General features: G+C 34.0%; 1 protein-coding gene across 2 annotated transcripts in view; it reads left to right on the top strand.

Moving 5' to 3' along the window:
- LOC150097256 (ribosomal L1 domain-containing protein 1) overlaps positions 1-20863 on the top strand; it is a 45006-nt gene that overhangs the window by 14087 nt on the left and 10056 nt on the right. For both annotated transcript variants that reach the window (XM_090407394.1, XM_090407395.1), the window contains exons 5-6: positions 6052-6153; positions 19510-19676. In XM_090407394.1, the coding sequence (XP_090263520.1) occupies positions 6052-6153; positions 19510-19676 (269 nt within the window). The remainder of the gene's footprint in view (positions 1-6051; positions 6154-19509; positions 19677-20863) is intronic.

Here is a 20863-nt window from a genome sequence, read left to right as displayed (position 1 = left end):
AATTCAAAATATGAAGGGTATGTCAACATAGTATTATCTAATTCTTCTGCCAGCTCCATCTTTTTTTCATTTGACTCTTGTGTTGCTGGGTCTTATCTGCATTTCTGTTTTAAGGTTGTTCTAGTAGCTGATCACTGTGTCTAGTTAGTTACCTGACAAAAACCACTGGAGTCTTGCTTAACCAGGTGATGCTCTGGCTAGCATGACATTATGCTGATTATACTTGTCATAATACATCATATTTATCTGTGGTTTAGCTAACAGAGAATACAGTTTGGTCATTTCAGTCCTAGATTGTCAGCCCATCCTTGTTTAGTATCCAAGTGGATATCTACTAATCGGTGTGCACCATGCCATGAGAAGGTGAGAATTAGGCTGCGGGTCAGAAGTCTTGGTTGATTCTCAACATTCTTACAGGTTCCACTTATATAGATTGATCCTTAAAGTGACTCCCAATTTAGCTGTTATAGAAATAAATAAAACAATAAAATTTTCCATAAAGTTATTTCTTAGTCTTTATTTGAGTTGAGAGTCAGCAGTTAGAATTGAAGGAAGTACAGGAAGATGGTTTAATGTTAAATCTGGTGTGAGACAAGGATGTACATTATCCCCTCTGTTATTCATTATCTATATGGATCACATTATGAAGGAAAGTGGTATTAAACCTGATATCAGAATTGGAGATGTTAATGTCAGCTCTTTGCTTTATGCGGATGATGTTATACTTCTAAATAAATCTGCTACAAGTCTGCAAGATTCTCTGACTAAATTGAATAGCTGTTGTAATAGATATAGTATGAAGGTCAGCAATAAAAAGACAATGAAAATAGACAGAATCATTGAAAATGTCAACTGTGTTGTGAATGGAGAACCTGTGGAACAAGTAAAACATTTCAGCTACTTAGGTATGATTTTTACTGAAGATGGTAAATTAAATATAGAAATAGACAACAGAATCAGCAAAGCTGGTATGGTGGGAAGTCAATTGAATAAATTCATATGGAATAAGAGAGAAATTAGTCGGAACACTAAATTAGCTGTATACAAGACAGTGTTCAAACCAGTTTTAACTTATGGATCTGAGAGCTGGGTCAGAAGTAAAACACTTGACCAAAGACTAGAGACTGCAGATATGAGAGTCCTGAGAAAGATTAGAGGCGTGAACAGATGGCATCAATGGCAATATCATATTAAAAATGAGGATATTAGGAAAGAACTTGACATTGTCAGCATCCAGGAATGCGTTAGCAGAGCTAATCTCAGGTGGTATGGTCACTTAAATAGAATGGGAGAGGAAAGATTAGCAAAGCAAGTGTTCTCTGCCAGGTTGGCAGGAAGACGACCCAGAGGAAAATCAAGATATAGGTGGATTGATACGGTACAAAGTGCCTTAGATGATAGAAATATAAGATCTGATAATATTGGAGTCTTGACAAGCAACAGACTGATTTGGAGGTAAATTGTAGATAGGAAGTTAGTAATGATGTAAATTTTTCATGTAGTACTGTCATATCCTGTACACCCCTTGAGGATACATGGCAGAAATTTGATGATGATGATGATGATAAAGTGATTTCCAGATTGGGCAGAACGAAAATTTTTTAATTGCAAAACCATTACATGAAAGCTATTAGATGACTCATACAAAACCAAGGAAATAGTTTTAAAATCTGGAGAGAAAAAACTGATTTTTATTTGTATTATTCATGATATTTGTTTGTAGTAGATAATGGATACAATAACATTTAGATTGATCTAATCTTTAAAGGTACCTATGGCATAACTATAAATAATAAATTACATGATAACCACAGTAATTAACTTTAATGAAATAAAGGTACAAATATTTCTTACTGAAATTAACAGTACATCATCAGCATAGACAACAAGCAGTTCAAAGGAATGGAATACAAAGTATATAATAGTCGGTGGATTACCAATTAAAAACTGTTGCCGCATTCTAGAAATTAATATTAATAATATATTATTAAATAATTCTTAAAAACTATTTCTTCGATGGTTGCATAAGATAAGAATCTCCCAAACTTTTGGGGGAGAGAGAGAGAGAGAGACAATCATTTCGATTCAGATTTGGTTGATATAAAAGGGCTTCGCAACTTTCTTTGAAAAAGGCGTTCATGTTTAAACTTTCATCTATGGAGAAGACGAGCTTTATCCCACTGGATATTGTGTTTAGTGTCAATACTACGTTGTTCCAGACCAGACTTTTGAGGTGTCATGTATTAAATATAATATTGATGTTCATTCATTCATTCTTTTTTTCACAGAACAACCTGTTTGTCCAAAGTATGTGTACATTCACATGGTATCTGGTAAATGCCAGCTAATGATAGGTGCCAGTTTGTCTTTTGTAGATGGCAACAGATGAGAAATTTTGTTGATAAAATATGTGGGAATGAGATGATACTTCTTCAAAATTCTGCCAATCGGTTCTGATTGGCAGCAGAAATATAAGGGATTGGAGCCCTGCGTTCTGTTGAAGAATCCTGAGGTGTTGGAACATAGGAATCAATTATCTGCTGGATTTGATTAGGGTTGTAACCATTAAATGCCATTAACGTTTTCATAGTGAAAAGTTCTTGTTGTAAGCTTGAGGGAGAGGAGCACTTTATGTGCTGTATTAATTAAAGACTCGATAACACCAATTTTTTAAGAGGTATGAGCAGAACTTTTTTGTGTTTATCGAAAACCTACCTTTACTGGCAGATACATTCATCAAAAGTCTGCTTATCGTACCTCTGAAAACAGTGGACAATGCCCGGTGAAAGAGCACAAAAAAAAGCGAAGACCATTTGTCAGCTGGGAAGGTGGTGGCCACTGTTTATTGGGATTCCCAAGAAATTACCATGATTGACTATTTGGAAAAGGGTAGGACAATAACAGGAGTCTATTATGTGTCCTTGTTGGACCACTTGAAAGAACTGAAGAAAAAACGGCAAGATTTGTGCACAAAAAAAGTGCTCTTTCATCAAGATAATGCACCATCCCACACATTGGCTATCACAAAATTGCACAAATTGAGGTTCGAATTGGTTCCACATCCACCATATTCTCCAGACTTATCCCCACGTTCTTCTTCTTGTTCCCAAACTTAAAAACTTGGCTCGGTTGGAAATAATTTTCTTTGAACGAGGATGTCATCAAGGCTGTCAATGACTATTTTGCACAATTCTTCTTGTTCCCAAACTTAAAAACTTGGCTCGGTTGGAAATAATTTTCTTTGAACGAGGATGTCATTAAGGCTGTCAATGACTATTTTGCACAATTTGACAAATCCTACTTTTTAGATGCAATGAAAAAAATTAGAAACTCACTGGACCAAATGTGTAGACCTCGATGGAGACTATGGTGAGAAATAAAGGTGATTTTTTCCAAAAAAATGTGTTTAACTTATTTTTTTTACCAAACTTTTCACACAATCCTCGTAATGTTAGCTTTGAAGTAGAAATTCTCTTGATTACAGAATGATAAGAAAATAATATTTATAACTTATTAGCTGATATTTTGCTGGTATTATATCCAGCATCTTCAGAGCACACGGACAGTTTGTCACAGTACATGAAACAACAATTTGGTATAAAAATGGGACTAGTTTAAAAAATTGTAATGGACAACACAAGGAACTAGTCCTAATAAAAATACTTGTTTTTATCTCTTTTCCAACATAAATGGTTGGAAAAGAGATAAAAACAAGTATTAATTAATCTTAAAATGACTGTTTGCCAAATTTTTGGCAAATTTATATATCCATATTTGTTGAGGTTTGGAGTATGTTTTAAAGCTGCTGTTGATTCCAAAAACAATCTCTCTGACTTATAAAGACTTCTGTGTAGCACTTTTGTTTTCTTCCATTTGATCCTGTGTGGAGGGGTATCTAAGGCATGGTCTGCTAGACCCGACTTGCCATAATGATAGTGCCAGATGTATTTTTTATTATGTTCACCGAGGCAGATGTCAGCATTTCTTCCTTTCTGTACATAGTAAGCCAGATCACAAGAACAGGGCACTTCATAAACTGTTGGATGTGATAAAGAAGAGTTTGTCCTTGGGTGAACAGATGAGAGTTGCCAGTTTGACTTGTGGTTTAATTATGGTACTTAGCTGATGGGATAGTAACTGTTTTGCTGTAGTCTTGTGTGATAGGCAATGGAGGGGATTTCTGGGCAGCATTTAGTATGTTTTTCTACTCTATGGGGATTATAGCCATTGACTAAGAAAGTGTAATGCAAGTGAGTGAGTTCAGTGGTAAGAGCATTGTCGTATATCCCCATAGGATAGAAAAAATACTAAAGGCTCCCCAGAAATCTTCTCCATTGTCTGTCACACAAGACTACAGCAAAACTGTTATCATTAAACATTTAAGTTGCTTAAAGGGTTTTTATAGGATTGATGCAGGGGGAAATGTTTCAGCACTTGGCTAGAGGGACCAGAACAAGGGGTCATCCCTGGAAGTTGAATAATGGTGGTCCGGTTAGTATGGATGTGAGGACTAGATTTTTTGCTTGGAAAGTGGTGAAGGAGCGGAATGGGTTAATGAGTTCAAAGAGAGGTATGATAGATTGTGTGGATAATTTGGGTCTCCTGCGATGAGTGTTCAGACTCCGTGGAGGTGCCCATACAATAATAATAATAAATAGTATTATTTATACCTTGTGTTTTTTTTTTTCATGTTAATTGGAAAAAACCCTTCATGACACAAGGATCTCGTAACTATGTAATTGGGTAGCCAACTTTCTCTCTGGTCATTTTCTGCAAATCACAATAGATAGCCTCCTCTCTTTGACCTTCACCACCAATGCTGGAGTGCCTCAAGGCTCTATCCTATCACTTTTCTTTCTCCTGTATATAAATGACCTTCTCATAATAACCACTAATCCTGTCCACAGCTCTGCAGCTGATAGCACCTCATTTGACAAACGATGCAGTACTCTAACATCCCAGGCTACAAGATCATCTGCAACTAGTACCTTAAACATCAATCTACATATTATTTTTCAGTGGGGTGAGGATAACCTTTTTATGTTCAATGCCATCAAAATAGTCTTTTTTCTTTTCTAGTGCAAAAGAAATCCCAGGTTGCCTACCCCTTACTCTCAGTAATATACAAATCACTAGACAAAATCATGTCTCTTTGCTTGGAATAACATTTATCTCCAGTCTTTCCTCACATAAACACATCACATCGATAACTTCTTCAGCATCCAAGAAACTTGGCATTCTCTTTTGTTCAAGATCCTATTTTATACCCAACCAACTCTTAACTATGCACAAATTCCAAATCTGTCCATGTGTAGTATACTGCTCTCGTGTTTGGGGTAGTGCACCTAAAATTTCTCTTAAAATCCTTGACGCCACCCAGAGCTGAGCAATTAAGCTCATAAAACAAGAGCAGCAGCTGATCAGCATCCCTTTACTCTGCAACTGCAAACACACATTGAATCTGATCTTATACATTCTCTTTTATTCTGTCCACCTCTGTCCTTAGGAACTAACCTGAACTTGTCAATAAAAAAAAAAAAAAGCATCAATAGATTTCTATCGCAATCCTTATCTGCATCCCACACGTGGCACTGATGCGCTTTTATAGATTGACCTCTCATATATCAGATCAATATATATATATATATATTAAAGCAGAAAAGAGAGCAAAATGTGAAAATAAAAGTGAACAGAAGTTAAGTTTACTAATGACTTTAGCTGTATCATAAATCGCAGTTTATTTGCAACTTTTTTTTTTGTTTGTTTGTTTGGTTGGTCTTCTCAGAATTAAATATTCTATTTAATTCTGAGAAGTAGTATGTCATATTATTTACAACTCAGTAAATAATATGACATACTACTCCAAACAGGTGACTACCTAACCATAGTATGTCATATTATTTACTGAGTTGTTGTATTCATAGTCATCAGTATAACTAGAAAAGTAAGTTACCACAAAAAATATGAACTATTTTGTCTCTCTTTGCAGTTGAAACTTTTTACTCTTTTTTACTTTTTTTTCTAACAATAGTGTAATCATATATCTTGCAGGTTTCCACAACAAATAAATTTACAGGCCAATGATTTGAAACGGGAAATCAAAAGGGCTTTATCAAATACAGTGTTTTTCTTTACAGCACAAGGAGCTTCCTGGTGAGTTTCAAGGAGGAAAATATCTGTTTAATTTCATCTTTTAAAGAATTTGGTTTGCTTTTGATTAATCTTTGCTACTCAGTTGTAAATTAAACATTCTCTTTTAATTAAAAAACACTAATGAAGGAAAAGGGCATTTTTTTTTTATTAAGTAATAACAAATTCAACAGAGGTTGAATTTGTTATTACTTAATAAAAATTTAATAATTTAATAATTCAAAGTGCATGTTTGTCAGTTATAATTTTACTCTAACTGTAGTGAACTTACAGTGCAAAACACATAGGCACAATAAAAATATAAAGTGTTATTGTTAATAGTAATCAACTATTTCAGACTGAATCCATCAATACTAATAAAACAGTCATTTATACAAAACAGTGTACATCAGCAAGTTCCATATACTTGAAATACGATATAGAAATTAAACTGAAATAACTTTACAGTAGATGCTCTAACGAACTACGGAAAAGTCTCGTAAATAAATCAATGCTATTTTAAGCCCACGTAACCCACAGAATGACATGAAAAGTACAGCAAGCAACAGGAAGCGTAAAAACTAGAGCATGAAATTATAAAAATGTGGAATTAACATTTAAATTTTGAGTTACTTATAAATTATTGTCACTTACCTGAAATCTTAATGAACTAATAATGAAAAATTTAAGGCAAACTAAAATTATAAATCAGAAACATATAATTTTTTTACCTTATAGAAAGCCTTTCAAATACAAAAGAAGATACCACCCAAACAGACTTCTTAACTTTTACTTAAACTTCAAATTAAAGAACTACTGTATACCGTGCAATATTTCTTTACCTTAGTCTTATGGGAGCAATATCAGTTTATGATAACTGTATGTCGTTTGGGCTCCGTCCATCCAGAAGCCAACTAATGCAGACTAGAATTCATCACTTTTCTCCTCCTCTTTGTGATTGGAGGTGACTCAGTTGACTGACTACTGAAGTTTTCAGGTTATTTTTTATTTTAATGGTACAGACTGTACATATTTAGTTTATTATAAAGATGTTAGGCAAGTCATTAATTCAAGCTAATCTAACATTAAAAGTTAAACATTAATTCTGGATTTTCATTACTTTATAATTTCATGCCATTTTAGTGCCATTATTTTGTTTGCTTTGTACTTTTTTCATGTTGTCAATTTGTGTACTTTATGTATGGTTCCTGCCAATCCTTTATTCTTTCATCAGTGTATAATTTCCTGGGTTTTTTTTATTTTTATTTCCCATGATTTCCTTTCTTTTGTTTCCTGTAATTGTCTTATTTTCTGTTGTCAGTGTCTAATTTCTTGCCATTTCCTTTGTCTACTGACTGATATCATTTGCTAGGAAATTCAGTTTATAGTCATGAAGGTTTTGAACTTCTATTTCGATAAGAGTGATCTTAAAGTAGCATTAGTTCCACGGGATTTTTGGTAGTTTGTTATAGTGCATTATTTCATTATAACATTGTTCCTATAGTTCACTAAGAAACAGTGCCAATGCATTTTCTGAAAGTGTAGAGAAGAGTAGCCAGAATAGCTATGAATTATTACTTTTATGTGTAAAGTCTAGAGTTTAGAACTTCAAAGGAACTTGGAACATGAAGCAAATAGTGGTGGGCTGAAATTTTTGAAGTTGTAAAATAACTGTTTAAAAGAGTTGCTAAAGGAAGTAATCTGTGCTTCTAGTCTCAACTTTTAAAAATTGATAGGCAGCCAGTCTCCATCATTTTGTAGTTAGGTTTATTTCTACTGACATTTTGGTAAATATAAAAGTGACAAGAATTCAGCAGTCATCTCTGCTTAACTCTAATGTATTATTTTCTGAAATAATACATTTCAGGACGTCCTGGTTTTCTTTTTCCTAATGTTGGTAATCTTTCTGTTTTCATTCTTTGAACGTGTTCCATCCATTTATGTTTATATTTTTTCTGTTACTGGTTTTTGGTTTAATTCTTTCATAATTTCTTCATGTCTTTTGTGATCAAATAGGGTATACTTTGCAGTTTTTCTCATAAACTTTATTTCTGCTGTTGTTAATCTTTGTTTGTCTTTTTGTTTTATTGTGCAGATTTCACTTCCATACATTAGGGCTAATGTATTGTATACTTTTAGTCTGGTTTGTTTTTCAACTAGGTTTGGTGTAAATATAGAGTTAATTACACCTGTTATTTTTAAATATTTTGCAATTTTTATGTTCATATCTATTTCATTTTCATATGTGATCATGCATCTTAGGTAGTTAAATGAATTCACCTGTTCTAAGATCTTGTTATCTATTACTATTTTAGTTCTTGCTGGATCTTGTCCTTTAAAGGTCATAGTTTTTGATTTTTCTGTTGATATTATCATACCATAATCTTTGGCTATCTTATTTAGATCTAAAATAACTTTCTGTCAGTTATCTTCAGAATTTGTAATTATTATTTGGTCGTTTGGCAAAGAGGAGAGTGTTTAAGTTTACTGTAGGAGAAAGTTTAATTCCTTGATATAAATTTTTATTCCATTTTATTATTTCATTTAAGTAGATATTAAAAAGAGTTGCGGAGAGAGGGCATCCCTGTCAGACCCCTTGATTTATCTCTCTAGTATATGATAGCTCATGATTTAATCTTATTTGTATTTTATTATTTTCATATATACTTGTGATAGCTTTTAGGATATTATTTGGGTATTTTTGTCTTTCTTTTAATATATTTCTTTTAACTTTGTCAAGTGCTTTTTCAAAGTCAATAAATGCAATATGTGTATCTAAATTGTATTCTGTGGGTCTATACATGATCGTCCTTTTCTAAATCTATTCTGTATACTTTTAAAAGTTTTTGGAATATTTCATTAGTTTGCTATTTAAGATTCTGCTATATATTTTGTAACAAAAATTTAGTATATTGATACCTCTATAGTTTTTAGGGTCATCTCTATTACCTTTTTTAAAGATAGGAATCACAGTTTCTTTTTTCCATTCTATTGAGGGGATACCAGTTGAATAAATTTTATTTAAAAATAATAAGAGTCTTTCTTTGAATCTTGTTCCTGTGTATTTATATAGTTCTGAACCTAGCTTATCTTCTCCAGGTGATTTTCCGTTTCTTGTTTCTTTCAGGTTGATTTCTAATTCTTCCTTTTCATTTTCGTTAATTGTTTGCCAATTGTCTTTTTTAAAATATTTGTCTGTCCACAATTCTGTGTAGTAATTTAGAAATTCTTCTAATTTCAGTTCGATGTTTAATTTTATGTTTTCTTTGGTATCTGCATTTAAGTGTTTCAAAATCTTATATACATTGGGTCTTATTTTATATAAATTATGTTCTAAATTAGAAACAAATTTATTCCATGATTCTCTGTCTTTTTCTGACTTCTCTTTTAGCTATGGCTCTTATTCTATTATATTTCATCTTCTAATCTTTTACTGCTTAACCATTTGTTAATATAATGTGTGTGTGTGTGTGTGTGTGTGTGTGTGTGTGTGTGTGTGTGTGTGTATACACACACACATATACATACATACATACTACACACCTCACTTCACCTTCGTGTCTCACTATGAAAAGCCCATCCTTTTCTGCTCAAGGCGCTACTTCAGTTGTACATTTGCTAATTCTATACCAAGGTTAACCTTGGTATAGAATTAGCAAATGTACAACTTCTTAACCTTGGTATACTGTTCTCACATTTGACTCTTCTTTCACATGCCCACTTCAGTCACTTTCTCAAGTTTTTGTTTCTGATTTCTTTTCTGCAGGTATTTTGTGGTTGCATTAATAGGTTCCTTTTCTTAGCCACTTGTTTATACACTTTTTATAACTTATCGTCTATATGTATGGGACTGATATAAAATAAATAAATATCACATGTGAAAATAACAAATGCTTAATGCTGCTATTAAAATTAAATTTATCTTGTTGTATTCACGTTGTCTTCCTGTGTTGTTTTTAATTATCACCAAAGAAGCTTTTTCTTGAGCCTGCTTAATTCAACCAAACCCTAGCAGATTTCATCTAAACAGCAAAATTTTAATAAATTTAGTTTAATCCTTTATCCAAGTGTGAGCAAACAAAATTTGCGCCTGAAAGTATCTTCAGGAGTGGGGTAAGGTAGTACAACACTGGGCAATTCGTTGGAAAGGTGTACCAAGCTAACATCACTCCTATCTCAGTATCTCCCATAATGCAAAACACATCTCCTTGCAGATATTTATAATGTAATGCATTAAGGGAAGGGCCACAACTAGGCTAGTTTCAACCTTTATTGAGGTCTCGTCAGTGGAAGCCAGGCCCAGAAGTGGAGATATACCAGGCAGAAGCAATAGCGAGGTCATCTTTACCTATAGGAGTTGCCAAAAGGTGTGCCACCTTTTTATTAAATTGCTCTGGATTTAGAGAAAGATGTTGAAAGTTTATTTTTCACTTGGTTAGACTATAATAAATTTAGTTTAATCCTTTATCCAAGTGTGAGCAAACAAAGTTTGCACCTGAAAGTATCTTTCACCAGTAACTGTCCGCCTTTGCCTGAAGTACATGTGGATATTTATTTCTCTTCTTATTTACCCCTTCCAATGAATGCTAAAAGAAACAAGGATGATATCAAGTCTACAGCTATCAAGAAGAAACGCAGAGTGATCAGCTTAGAAGATAAGTTGCATATGATAAATAAGTATGAAGCAGGCATAACCAAAGCAAAAATTGCAAGAGAGTACGGCCTAAATGAATCAACTGTTTGTCATATTTTAGACCATGCTGCAAACTATAAGCAACTAGGACAAAGTGCATCGACCTCGCCTGGAAACAGAAACCATCTTATGATTGAAATGGAAATGCTATAATCAGTGTGGATAGAAGATTGTAACTAAAAAAGAATTCCTCTTAGTCAAATGACTATAAAAACAAAAGCATTGAATTTTTTTGAAACTTTTAAAAGAAAACAATTAGAAAGTGAAAATGATTCTGCTTCAGTCACGTGATAAGGAGCTGGATGATAAAGACCTAATTAACCTCGAGAGAGAACGATTAAACGATGATAATGACGAACAAATTGACGTGGCACCGAAAGAATTTACCCTCAAAGAAATGGAAGAAATGTTTAGAATTGCTGAAAATTTTAAAGAAAAAAATCTTGAACGGCGATCCTAATCTCACGCGATCAATGAAAGTTCGTCAGAAAATTGAAAATTCCATCTGTTGCTACAGAGTTTTATACAAAGAAAAAAATTCCGCCAGACAACTCTACACCAATTTTTATCCAAAAAAAGAATAATTGTATGTACTGTATGTACTCCTTATATATAAATAAAGATTAAAGAATAATCTTGTTTTTCTAAATGAACCTTAATTTTTTACTTAACATGTTTAACACATTTCTTTTTTACTTCATATATAAAATTTAATTAATAGATTTGAAAAATCCTTAGCAATGATCACCCATTTTGCACGCATTATTTATCCCAATTATTGCAGTATTTTTTGTGGCAACAATAACCGCGATAATCGAGGTATTCCTGTATATGCAACATTGAGCTCATGGCTCCCTCTTCACTGGATGAAGAAACTCATGTGTATGAGGTGGAAATATTAGAGCTGTTGCACAAATATAATAAGAATTCTACAATAGGGACTGCTAGGATATCAGCACAATGTTTGGCTGAACCGGCTATTTCTTTAACCAGGCTATAATTTGGTTCTCAGAACAGGGAAGATTCTGCAAGAGTGGTAAGAATGTATGGTAATCCCATTGCATGAGGTAAAGTCACGTTTCAGCCAATTGCTCACATTCTATAATGATGTTACCATTGAGCTAGACAAGGGGAATGGATACCCCATAATAATTTGGGATTTTACTAAGGATTTTGACAGAATGCAGCATGGAATACTGTTGCCCTAAATTGGAGAATATGAGTTTGGATTATAAAATATTAGTGTGGATAAGATGGCTGACTGACAGATATCAAAAAGTGGTATGTGGGAGATGTTAGTCTGCTAGATTTAAGGTAAGCAGTGATGTACCACAAGGATCAGTCCTTGATTCACTCTTATTCAATCTGTACATTAATGACATTGGGCATGGTAAAATGGGTGTCAGTAAATGTAAAGTTGTACACTTTAGCATGATTAGATATCCAGTTTCATATTATATTGGTGGGATTATGCTAGAAGAAACTAATCAAGCTAGGGATCTTGGAGTGTTAGTATATAGCAAGTTGAAATTCAGGGGTCATGTAACAAAGATTGCAAATACAACTCGAGGTAATTGCAATGCTGAAACGAACTGACATTTAAAGATAGGAATGTCACAAGACCTTGATAAGACCTCACTTGGACAATTGTGTGAAGGTCTTGTCTCCTGGTTTCCATTGTGATTCTGATAATAGAGAGAGAGGAATGCAAAGAAATGTTAAAAATGATATCAAGATTGTGGAATACTGATTATGAAGTCAGATTGAGAATTTGTAGACTGCAAACAAAAGGAAGGGATGATATGATTTGAGACTTAGAAACTTCTGAAAGGATCATACAGGATTTCAGTTGATGTAATTTTTTTATTTTATAGATGGTGGGGAAAGACAAGCAAGCATCCTTGGAAGCTGAGAATGAATGCCACTAAGAAGGGAGTGAGATCTAGATTTTTCTCTCGTAGAATAGTACAATTGGAATGGATTGCCATTGGATGTTGTGTGGGCAAGCAGCATGAATGAATTCCAGAAAACGTATGACAGTTGGGGGTGCTTAAGGGTCAAAGCTGTATAACTGAGAGGAGACCTCCACATAGCCTATAAAAGAATGCGAAGAACCGACCAGGGCTTCTGACCTAATGTCCAATCCTCACCTTCTCGTGTTGCACCCTGTTGGGAATCTACCTGGATACTGAACGAACGAGGATGGGCTGGCAATTTGTGATTTAGCCAACCAAATTGTATTCTTATTGGCTTAAACCAATATACAAAATGATGGTTTTTCTATCTTGAAGTAGAAAAAGCCATCAAAGGCTTGAAATGTGGAAAGGCAGCAGGAGTAGATGATATTCGACCAGAAATGCTGAAGTATGGTGGTATAAAAGTTTTACAGTGGCTGCACTGCAGAGTTCAGAAAGCCTGGACAGAGGGAAGAATTCCCGATGATTGGAGTAGAGCTATAATAGTACCCATATATAAAAAGGGAAATAAAACTGAATGTGGGAATTACAGAGGTATTTCCCTACTGAGTGTTCCTGGCAAGATCTATGCAAGTATACTTGAGAAATGGTTGAGAAGAATTGTGGAAGAAAAGCTTGGTGAAGAACAAGCTGGATTCAGGCCAAAGGCTGTGAGGATCAGATCTTCACTTTACGACAAACAGTTGAGAAAGCATGGGAATATAACAAAGATCTGTATTTAAGTTTTGTTGATCTGGAAAAGGCATATGACAAGGTGCTAAGAGAGAAGCTATTCACTAAGCTACAGTTATATGCTGTCAATGGGGCATTATATCAAGCAATACTTAGTCTTTATTAGTTGTCAGTCAGCAGTTAGAATTGAAAGAAGTACAGGAAGATGGTTTAATGTTATATCTGGTGTGAGACAAGGATCCATATAGATAATGAATTACATTCATTATCTATATGGATCACATTATGAAGGAAAGTGGTATTAAAAATTATATATCAGAATTGGAGACATTAATGTCCCCCCTTTGCTTTATGCAGATGATGTTATACTTCTAAATAAATCCCATACAAGGCTGCAAGATTCCCTGACTAAATTGAATAACTGTTGTAATAGATATGGAATGAAGGTCAGCAATAACAAGACAAAGACAATGAAAGTAGGCAAAGGCATTGAAAATATCAACTGAATTATGAATAGAGAACCTATTGAACAAGTAAAACATTTCAGCTACTTAGGCATGATTTTTAATGAAGATGGTAAATTAAATATGGAAATAGACAACACTATCAACAAAGCTAGTATGGCAGGAAGTCAACTGAATAAATTTATATGGAATAAGAGAGAAATTAGTCAAAACACTAAATTAGCTATATACAAGACAGTGCAAACCAGTTTTAACTTATGGATCTGAGAGCTGGGTTAGAATAAAACACTTGACCAAAGATTAGAGACTTCAGCTATGAGAGTCCTGAGAAAGATTTGGGAGTGAACAGATGGCATCGTTGGCAATATCCTATAAAAACGATGATATTAGGAAAGAACTTGACATTGTTAGCATCCAAGAATGTGTTAGCAGAGCTAATCTCAGGTGGTATGGTCACTTAAACAGAATGGGAGAGGAAAGATTAGCAAAACAAGTGTTCTCTGCCAGGTTAACAGGAAAACAACCCAGAGGAAGACCAAGAGATAGGTGGATTGATACGAAAAATTAAGAAATGTAAGATCTGACGGTGTTGGAGCCTTGGCAGGTAATGGATTGATTTGGAGGAAAATTGTAGGTAGGAAGTTAGTAATGATGTAAATTTTTCATGTAGTGCTATCGTATCCTGTATACCCCTTGAGGGTAAATGTTAGGAATTTGATGATGATGATTGTCATTAATGCCACCTGTTCAATCTCCTAATTTTTCTCAAAATTATCTGTGGTCTCTAGTGTAAACTGTTTTATTTCCAACCTGTCTCTCAGATTCATAAGTTAAAATTGGTATGAAACAATTTTGTATTTATTTTAGTGTTTGACTAATTTCTGTCTTATTCCATATAAATTTATTCATTTGACTAGTCAAAGGACCAGCTTGGCTTAATCTGTTCATTTCCTTATTAAAGTTGCCATCTTTAATAAATAAAAAAATAAAAACAAAAAAGTGTCTAAAAGTAGAAATATTTTACCTGGTCGTTTGCATAAAGTAAATAACTGAGATTGACATCTCATATTTTGACATCAGGTTTAATACTACTTTCCTTGATAATGTGATCCATATACAGATTTGTTGCCAGAAAATTGGCAAGGTAGGTCTGGCACGTCTTTTGGTCTGGACAAAATTACAAGAGTGAACTTGAAATTCTTGCGACCATCTCAACTAGTTAACTGGGCTGCCTACAGATTGAGTGTGTGCATGGGCCAGTTCATTGTAGTGGTTCACATCAGATTGTAAAAACTGAAGAGGCTCTTGTGGCCTGTGAGATTCCAAAGATAACGAGAGATGTTTTGCAAGGTAGTAAGTTGGAGAGACGATACAGTCTACTATTGGGCATAGTGAGTTGCCATTCTTGTGCATTTTAGGAAGACCATAGAGAAATAGCAGACAGGCATAATGAATTTGTAACTTCTAAACCACACTAAGTCAAAATTACTTTAGTTCCTAGAGAAAATAAACTCCTCGTACTCCTGTATCAAGTTTACTATTGATCATGAATCCTATAATCAACTACCCTTTTTGGATAATGTAATAATTTGTAATTCCCCAGGTCACGTTGAATGTTTAGTTTATCAGAAGCCAACCGTTACTGGCAGATGCATTCACTCATCCTCCCACCATCATTCATCGCAAATGAGTGACAAACTTTATAGAACTAAATTGAGAAAATAAGCTCCTTTTACTTCTCTATCAAGTTTACATCAAGGTTGAGCAGCTTCCAGAGGTGAACTGTAGACTGAAATACACAAACGTCATTGAAGGAAAAAAAAACCTTCAAGATTCAGTGGTAAGGTATTATGAAGTGTTGTTGTACACAGAGCTCATACAATCTGCTCTTCTGATCCCCTTTTGTTAGATGAACTGAATAAAATTAAAAGCAATTTGATATGTAATGAATACAACAAAATGACCATTCAAAAATTGATAATTATCATACTTTTACCAGACTACTATAGGGTGTCCCAAAATTCATGCAAGATTTGAATTTAGCACCATTTGTGCGGTAAAGTGTTGCCAACGAGAAAAAAAAGAGCGTGACAGCTGACAGTTCAAGGTTATTAAAAATTACCACACACAGCAAAGAGAGTTCGTTGAATGGATTATGGAACAACAAGTGGATGCTTATTTTTTGAACAAAATCATCTTCAGTGATGAGGCTCATTTTCATCTTGATGGCTTCATTAATCGACAAAATTGTTGCATTTGGGGTTCAGAAATTCCACGAGTGATTGTTGAGAAACAAATGCGTCCACAACGTGTCACTGTTTGGTGCGGATTTTGGACTGGAGGCATCATCGGTCCATTCTTCTTCGAAAATGCGGCTGGTAAGGCAATAACAGTTAATGGTGCTCGCTATCGCGACATGATAATCCAGTTCTTTGTGTCTAAATTGCAAGATATGGATGTGGACGACATGTGGATTCAACAAGATGGTGCCATATGCCATACAGCCCGAGAAACAATTCAATTACTGCATGAGTCATTTCCTGGTCGTGTAATTTCCTGTTTTGGTGATCAGAATTGGCTGCCCAGATCTGTGACTTAATGCTGTTGGACTTTTTTCTTTGGGGTTTTTTGAAGTCTAAGGTTTATGCCAACAAGCCCACAACCGCCCATGCCTTGAAGGAGGAAATTGAGCGCTGTATCAACGAAATTTAGCCACATTTATGCAAAACAGTCGTGGAAAATTTCGACAAAAGAGTATGTGCCAGCAAAGCCATGGAGGCCATTTTCCCGATATGCTATTCGATGCATAACCCTATACTGTATACTTTATGAATCAATAAGAAATTATAATTTTTAATTAAAAACCTGTGTTTTCTATCAAAATTACTTCTTGCGTGAATTTTGGGACACCCTGTACAATCCAATGTGAAAAGAATTTCATTACCCTACCTTAAAAGAACCTCAGGACAAATGGCAAGGGATGCTTTCTTTAAACCAGCCTGAAAACTGTTTTCCTATCATCAACAAAAGGATATGTTACCACCACTTTTCTTACCAGGTGTCTATCAAGAAGCTCATGTCATCGTTCCTATTTTGGACTGTTTTACTTGTTACAGACTGGCTTTTCTGCCTTGAGTAGAATTGAACATGAATACTATATCAGATTTTTGGAATCTGAAAGTCTTGCCTTACTTTTCACGCTATTGACACTAGGCACAAACTTCTTCACTCTGGCAAGAAAAATCATCTGAATCTGAACCGATCAGATTTTATGCCAACACCAGTAATCATCATTAATTGTTCATAAGTTTTTTGTTTTTTTTTTGTTTGTTTCTTCATCATCATCAAATTCCTGACATATAACCTCAAGAGATATACAGGATATTATGATAGTACTACATGAAATACGTACATCATTACTAACTTCCTATCAAAAATTTTCCTCCAACCTGTTATCTGTCAAGACTTCAGATTTTATATTACTGTCTTCTAAAGTGCTTTTTGTTGTATCAATCCACTTATATCTTGGTCTTCCTCTGGGTCTTTTTCCTGCCAACCTGGCACAGAAAACTTGTTTAGCTAATCTTTCCTCTCTCTCTCTCTCCCATTCTGTTTAAGTGACCAAACCACCTGAGATTAGCTCTGCTAATGGCAAGTTCTTTCCTAATATCCTCGTTTTTAATAGGATATTGCCATTGATGCCATCTGTTCACGTCCCTAATCTTTCTCAGGACTCTTATATCAGTGGTCTCTAGTCTTTGGTCAAGTGTTTTATTTCTAACCCAGCTCTCAGATCCATAAGTTAAAATTGGTTTGAACACTGTCTTGTATACAGCTAATTTAGTGTTTTGGCTAATTTCTTCCTTATTCCATATAAATTTATTCAGTTAACTTCTTACCATACCAGCTTTGCTAATTCTGCTGTCTATTTCCGAATTTAATTTGTCACCGTCACTTAAAACTGCCTAAATAGCTGAAATGTTTTACTTGTTCCATAGGTTCTCTATTCACTATGCAGTTGATATTTTCAATGTTTATGCCTATTTTCATTGTCTTTGTCTTGTTATTGCGTATTTTCATACCAAATTTATTACAACAGTTATTCAATTTAGTCAAAGAATCTTGCAGACTTGTACTGGATTTATTTAAAAGTATAACATCATCTGCATCTGAACTATGCAGTGCAGCTATTGCAAGACTTATACCTCCATATTTCAGCATTTCTTGTCGAATATCATCTACTCCTACTGCCCTTTCCACATTTCAAGCTTTTGATGGCTTTTTTTTTTTAAGTATGGATATGTATCCTGATTGCATGCCTGTCTGTTGAGTATTTTTTAGCACTCTGTTTCATTTGTGAGCCTTTTCACCACCCTCCAGAATATTTTGCCACCTTCTTGATATTAATGTCTTACCAGTCTTCCCATGACTTTTGTTTAGCTTTTACAGTATTTAGCTTTCTTACGTTTGTCTCTGATTTGGAGGAAAATTGTAGATAGGAAGTTAGTAACGATGTAATTTTTTCATGTAGTACTGTCATATCCTGTACACCGCTTGAGGGTACATGGCAGGAATTTGATGATGATGACGTTTGTCTCTGTATTCTCTAAGAGCACAAGCACTAACTTATTTGCCAGGAACTTTTCATATGCTTTCTTTTTTTCTTTCACTGCCTCTTTAACTTCCTGTGTCTACCATGGAGTTCTGATTTGTCTATCCTTGCAGACAACCTCACCCACATGCCTCTTTGGCTGAATCAATCAATGTTTTCTTCAGGGCTTGTCACTGAATCTCTAAGGTTTGGTTTCTGTTCTCAAACACTTTCATTTTTTGAATAATGAATATTTCTTTGAATTTCTTAAATAATGTTTGTGTATTTAAGTCAACAGTTCATATCTGAGAGTTGCTCAACTTTTATTTGCTTTAAAACTTTCTTACATGTTTCAAATTCCAGTTTCAAATCTTCTGTACACTCTAGTGTTCTGTACGAATGAGAAAATATCATTATCAACAATAACATAGTCAATAACTTTTCTTATTCCTTGCCTCTTTTTCTTTTCTCCATGTGAATTTGTGAGCATTTTTATGTTGGAACATTGTGTTAGTAATAACCAGTCCATGTCCTGAGCTGAAATTCAACAGGTATTTGCCATTATTATTAGCTTTGCTCTTTTCTCCAAATTTTCCCAAAACATTTTTGTATGTCTGACAATCATTTGAGCTATTAAATGATGGGGCTAGCTGAAGACTGGTAAAGGGCCAGCTTCCTAAATTTGCTGATTTCAAAAGTTAAAACTGAAAAGAGTTCCTTCTCCTCTTCTTGGGGGAATGAAAATTCCCCAAGATGATTATTAGATGATTATAGAAATCCTTATAAAATCTGCTAATGTTAGAGTAGATGTGTTCACTACAAATTTTTATTAATACTTTATGAAAAATTCATATCATTGCTTTTTTTATTGTTTGTTTTTTAATTTGCAGAATTTTTACTCATCATTTCATGATGGATTATATAATAAATTGTATTATAATTTATTGTACATATTACTAACATCATATATTTGTTTTTCTTCAGTACTGCTTCAATAGCTAATCTTTCCCACACAGACCAACAGATTATAGATAATGTTTTGACTACTGTTAAATCTCTTGGAGAGAAGATTCCAGGTCAGTGGAGCAATATCCAAGGGCTACACTTGAAACTGCCAAAATCTCCTGCGCTTCCAGTTTATATGTCGCTAGGTAAGAATCATTATGCTAATCATATGTCAGATTGCAGAGTTGAGGTAAAAGCAGCAGAAACACTGCTGAAAATAAATTCTGGTGTGATTGCAAAATATGAATGACTGACAGTTCAGTGGCCTAGACCTGTGATGAAGGAACTGCCCAACAGATTTCTTACTATCTGGTAAAAGGTTATCCAGATTATTAGAAACACATTCACAAGAATTAATAATAATTTTAATAAATGCAGATATTCATCTTGAAACTAACAAGCCATCATTAGTGCACAACACACAAGGTGAAACTAGAACAATGGAATGTTATTCCTTTTTACAGATATAAGCCATATGTTGGAGTGCCACCTTACAACAGGTGGATACAAAATAAAATAAAATTAATTTGTTTCATTTATTTTCATTTTAAATACATACAATAAACTAATAACAAAAAAAAAATATTGAAAAAATTACTTAATTAAAATGATGTGGGGAAAAAAGATGGGAAGGTGGGGTTACTACTTACCATTTATTTAGGATGACTCTCTTCCAAATATTTGCAATGAATAGACAGGCTTGATTTAAATTTGGACAGTATGGAAGTGCTTCAGCACTCTAATTAAACAGCCACTCACATGTAAACTGACAGTCGAGTTATTTTTTTTAAGAGAGTGCTGAAGTGCCTCTACACCAGCCAAACTTAAATCAAAATACCTGTCTATTCATTATAAAGATTTGGGAGAGTCTCATTGTGAGAAATGGCAAGCATTAACTTTCCTGCTTCTTTATTTGATTTTTTAGTTATTTTTGTTATTAGTTTGTGTTTATTTACTTTTAGTTTTAATTTCATTTGATTTTGTAATCGCCACTGTAAGGTGGTACTTCAATGCATAACTCAGACCTGTAAAAAGATTAGCGTTCCATTGTTTCTCCTTTACCTTGTGAATGATGCACTAATGGTGGCCTGTTAGTTTTAGGCTGAAATATTTGCAATAATAAATTTACTGTTAATTCTTGTGAATATATGTTTTTGATAATCATTGTTACAAGAGCCATTAAAAACTTAGAATCTAAATATCTTTTTTCTTAAAAAAAAAAGAAGCCTCTACTTTATCTCCAATTCTTGTTTACAAAGAGCTTTAATATGAATTATAAATAAAGAACATAAAATTCTCCTTTACATAATTTACAGCATTTTCCTATGAAACC

The sequence above is a fragment of the Typopeltis vanoorti genome, chromosome 17, assembly GCF_054136105.1.
Source record: "Typopeltis vanoorti isolate ZY-2024b chromosome 17, IOZ_Tvanoo_1.0, whole genome shotgun sequence".
Lineage (NCBI taxonomy): Eukaryota > Metazoa > Arthropoda > Arachnida > Uropygi > Thelyphonidae > Typopeltis > Typopeltis vanoorti.
This window is presented reverse-complemented; position numbering and strand designations above follow the sequence as displayed.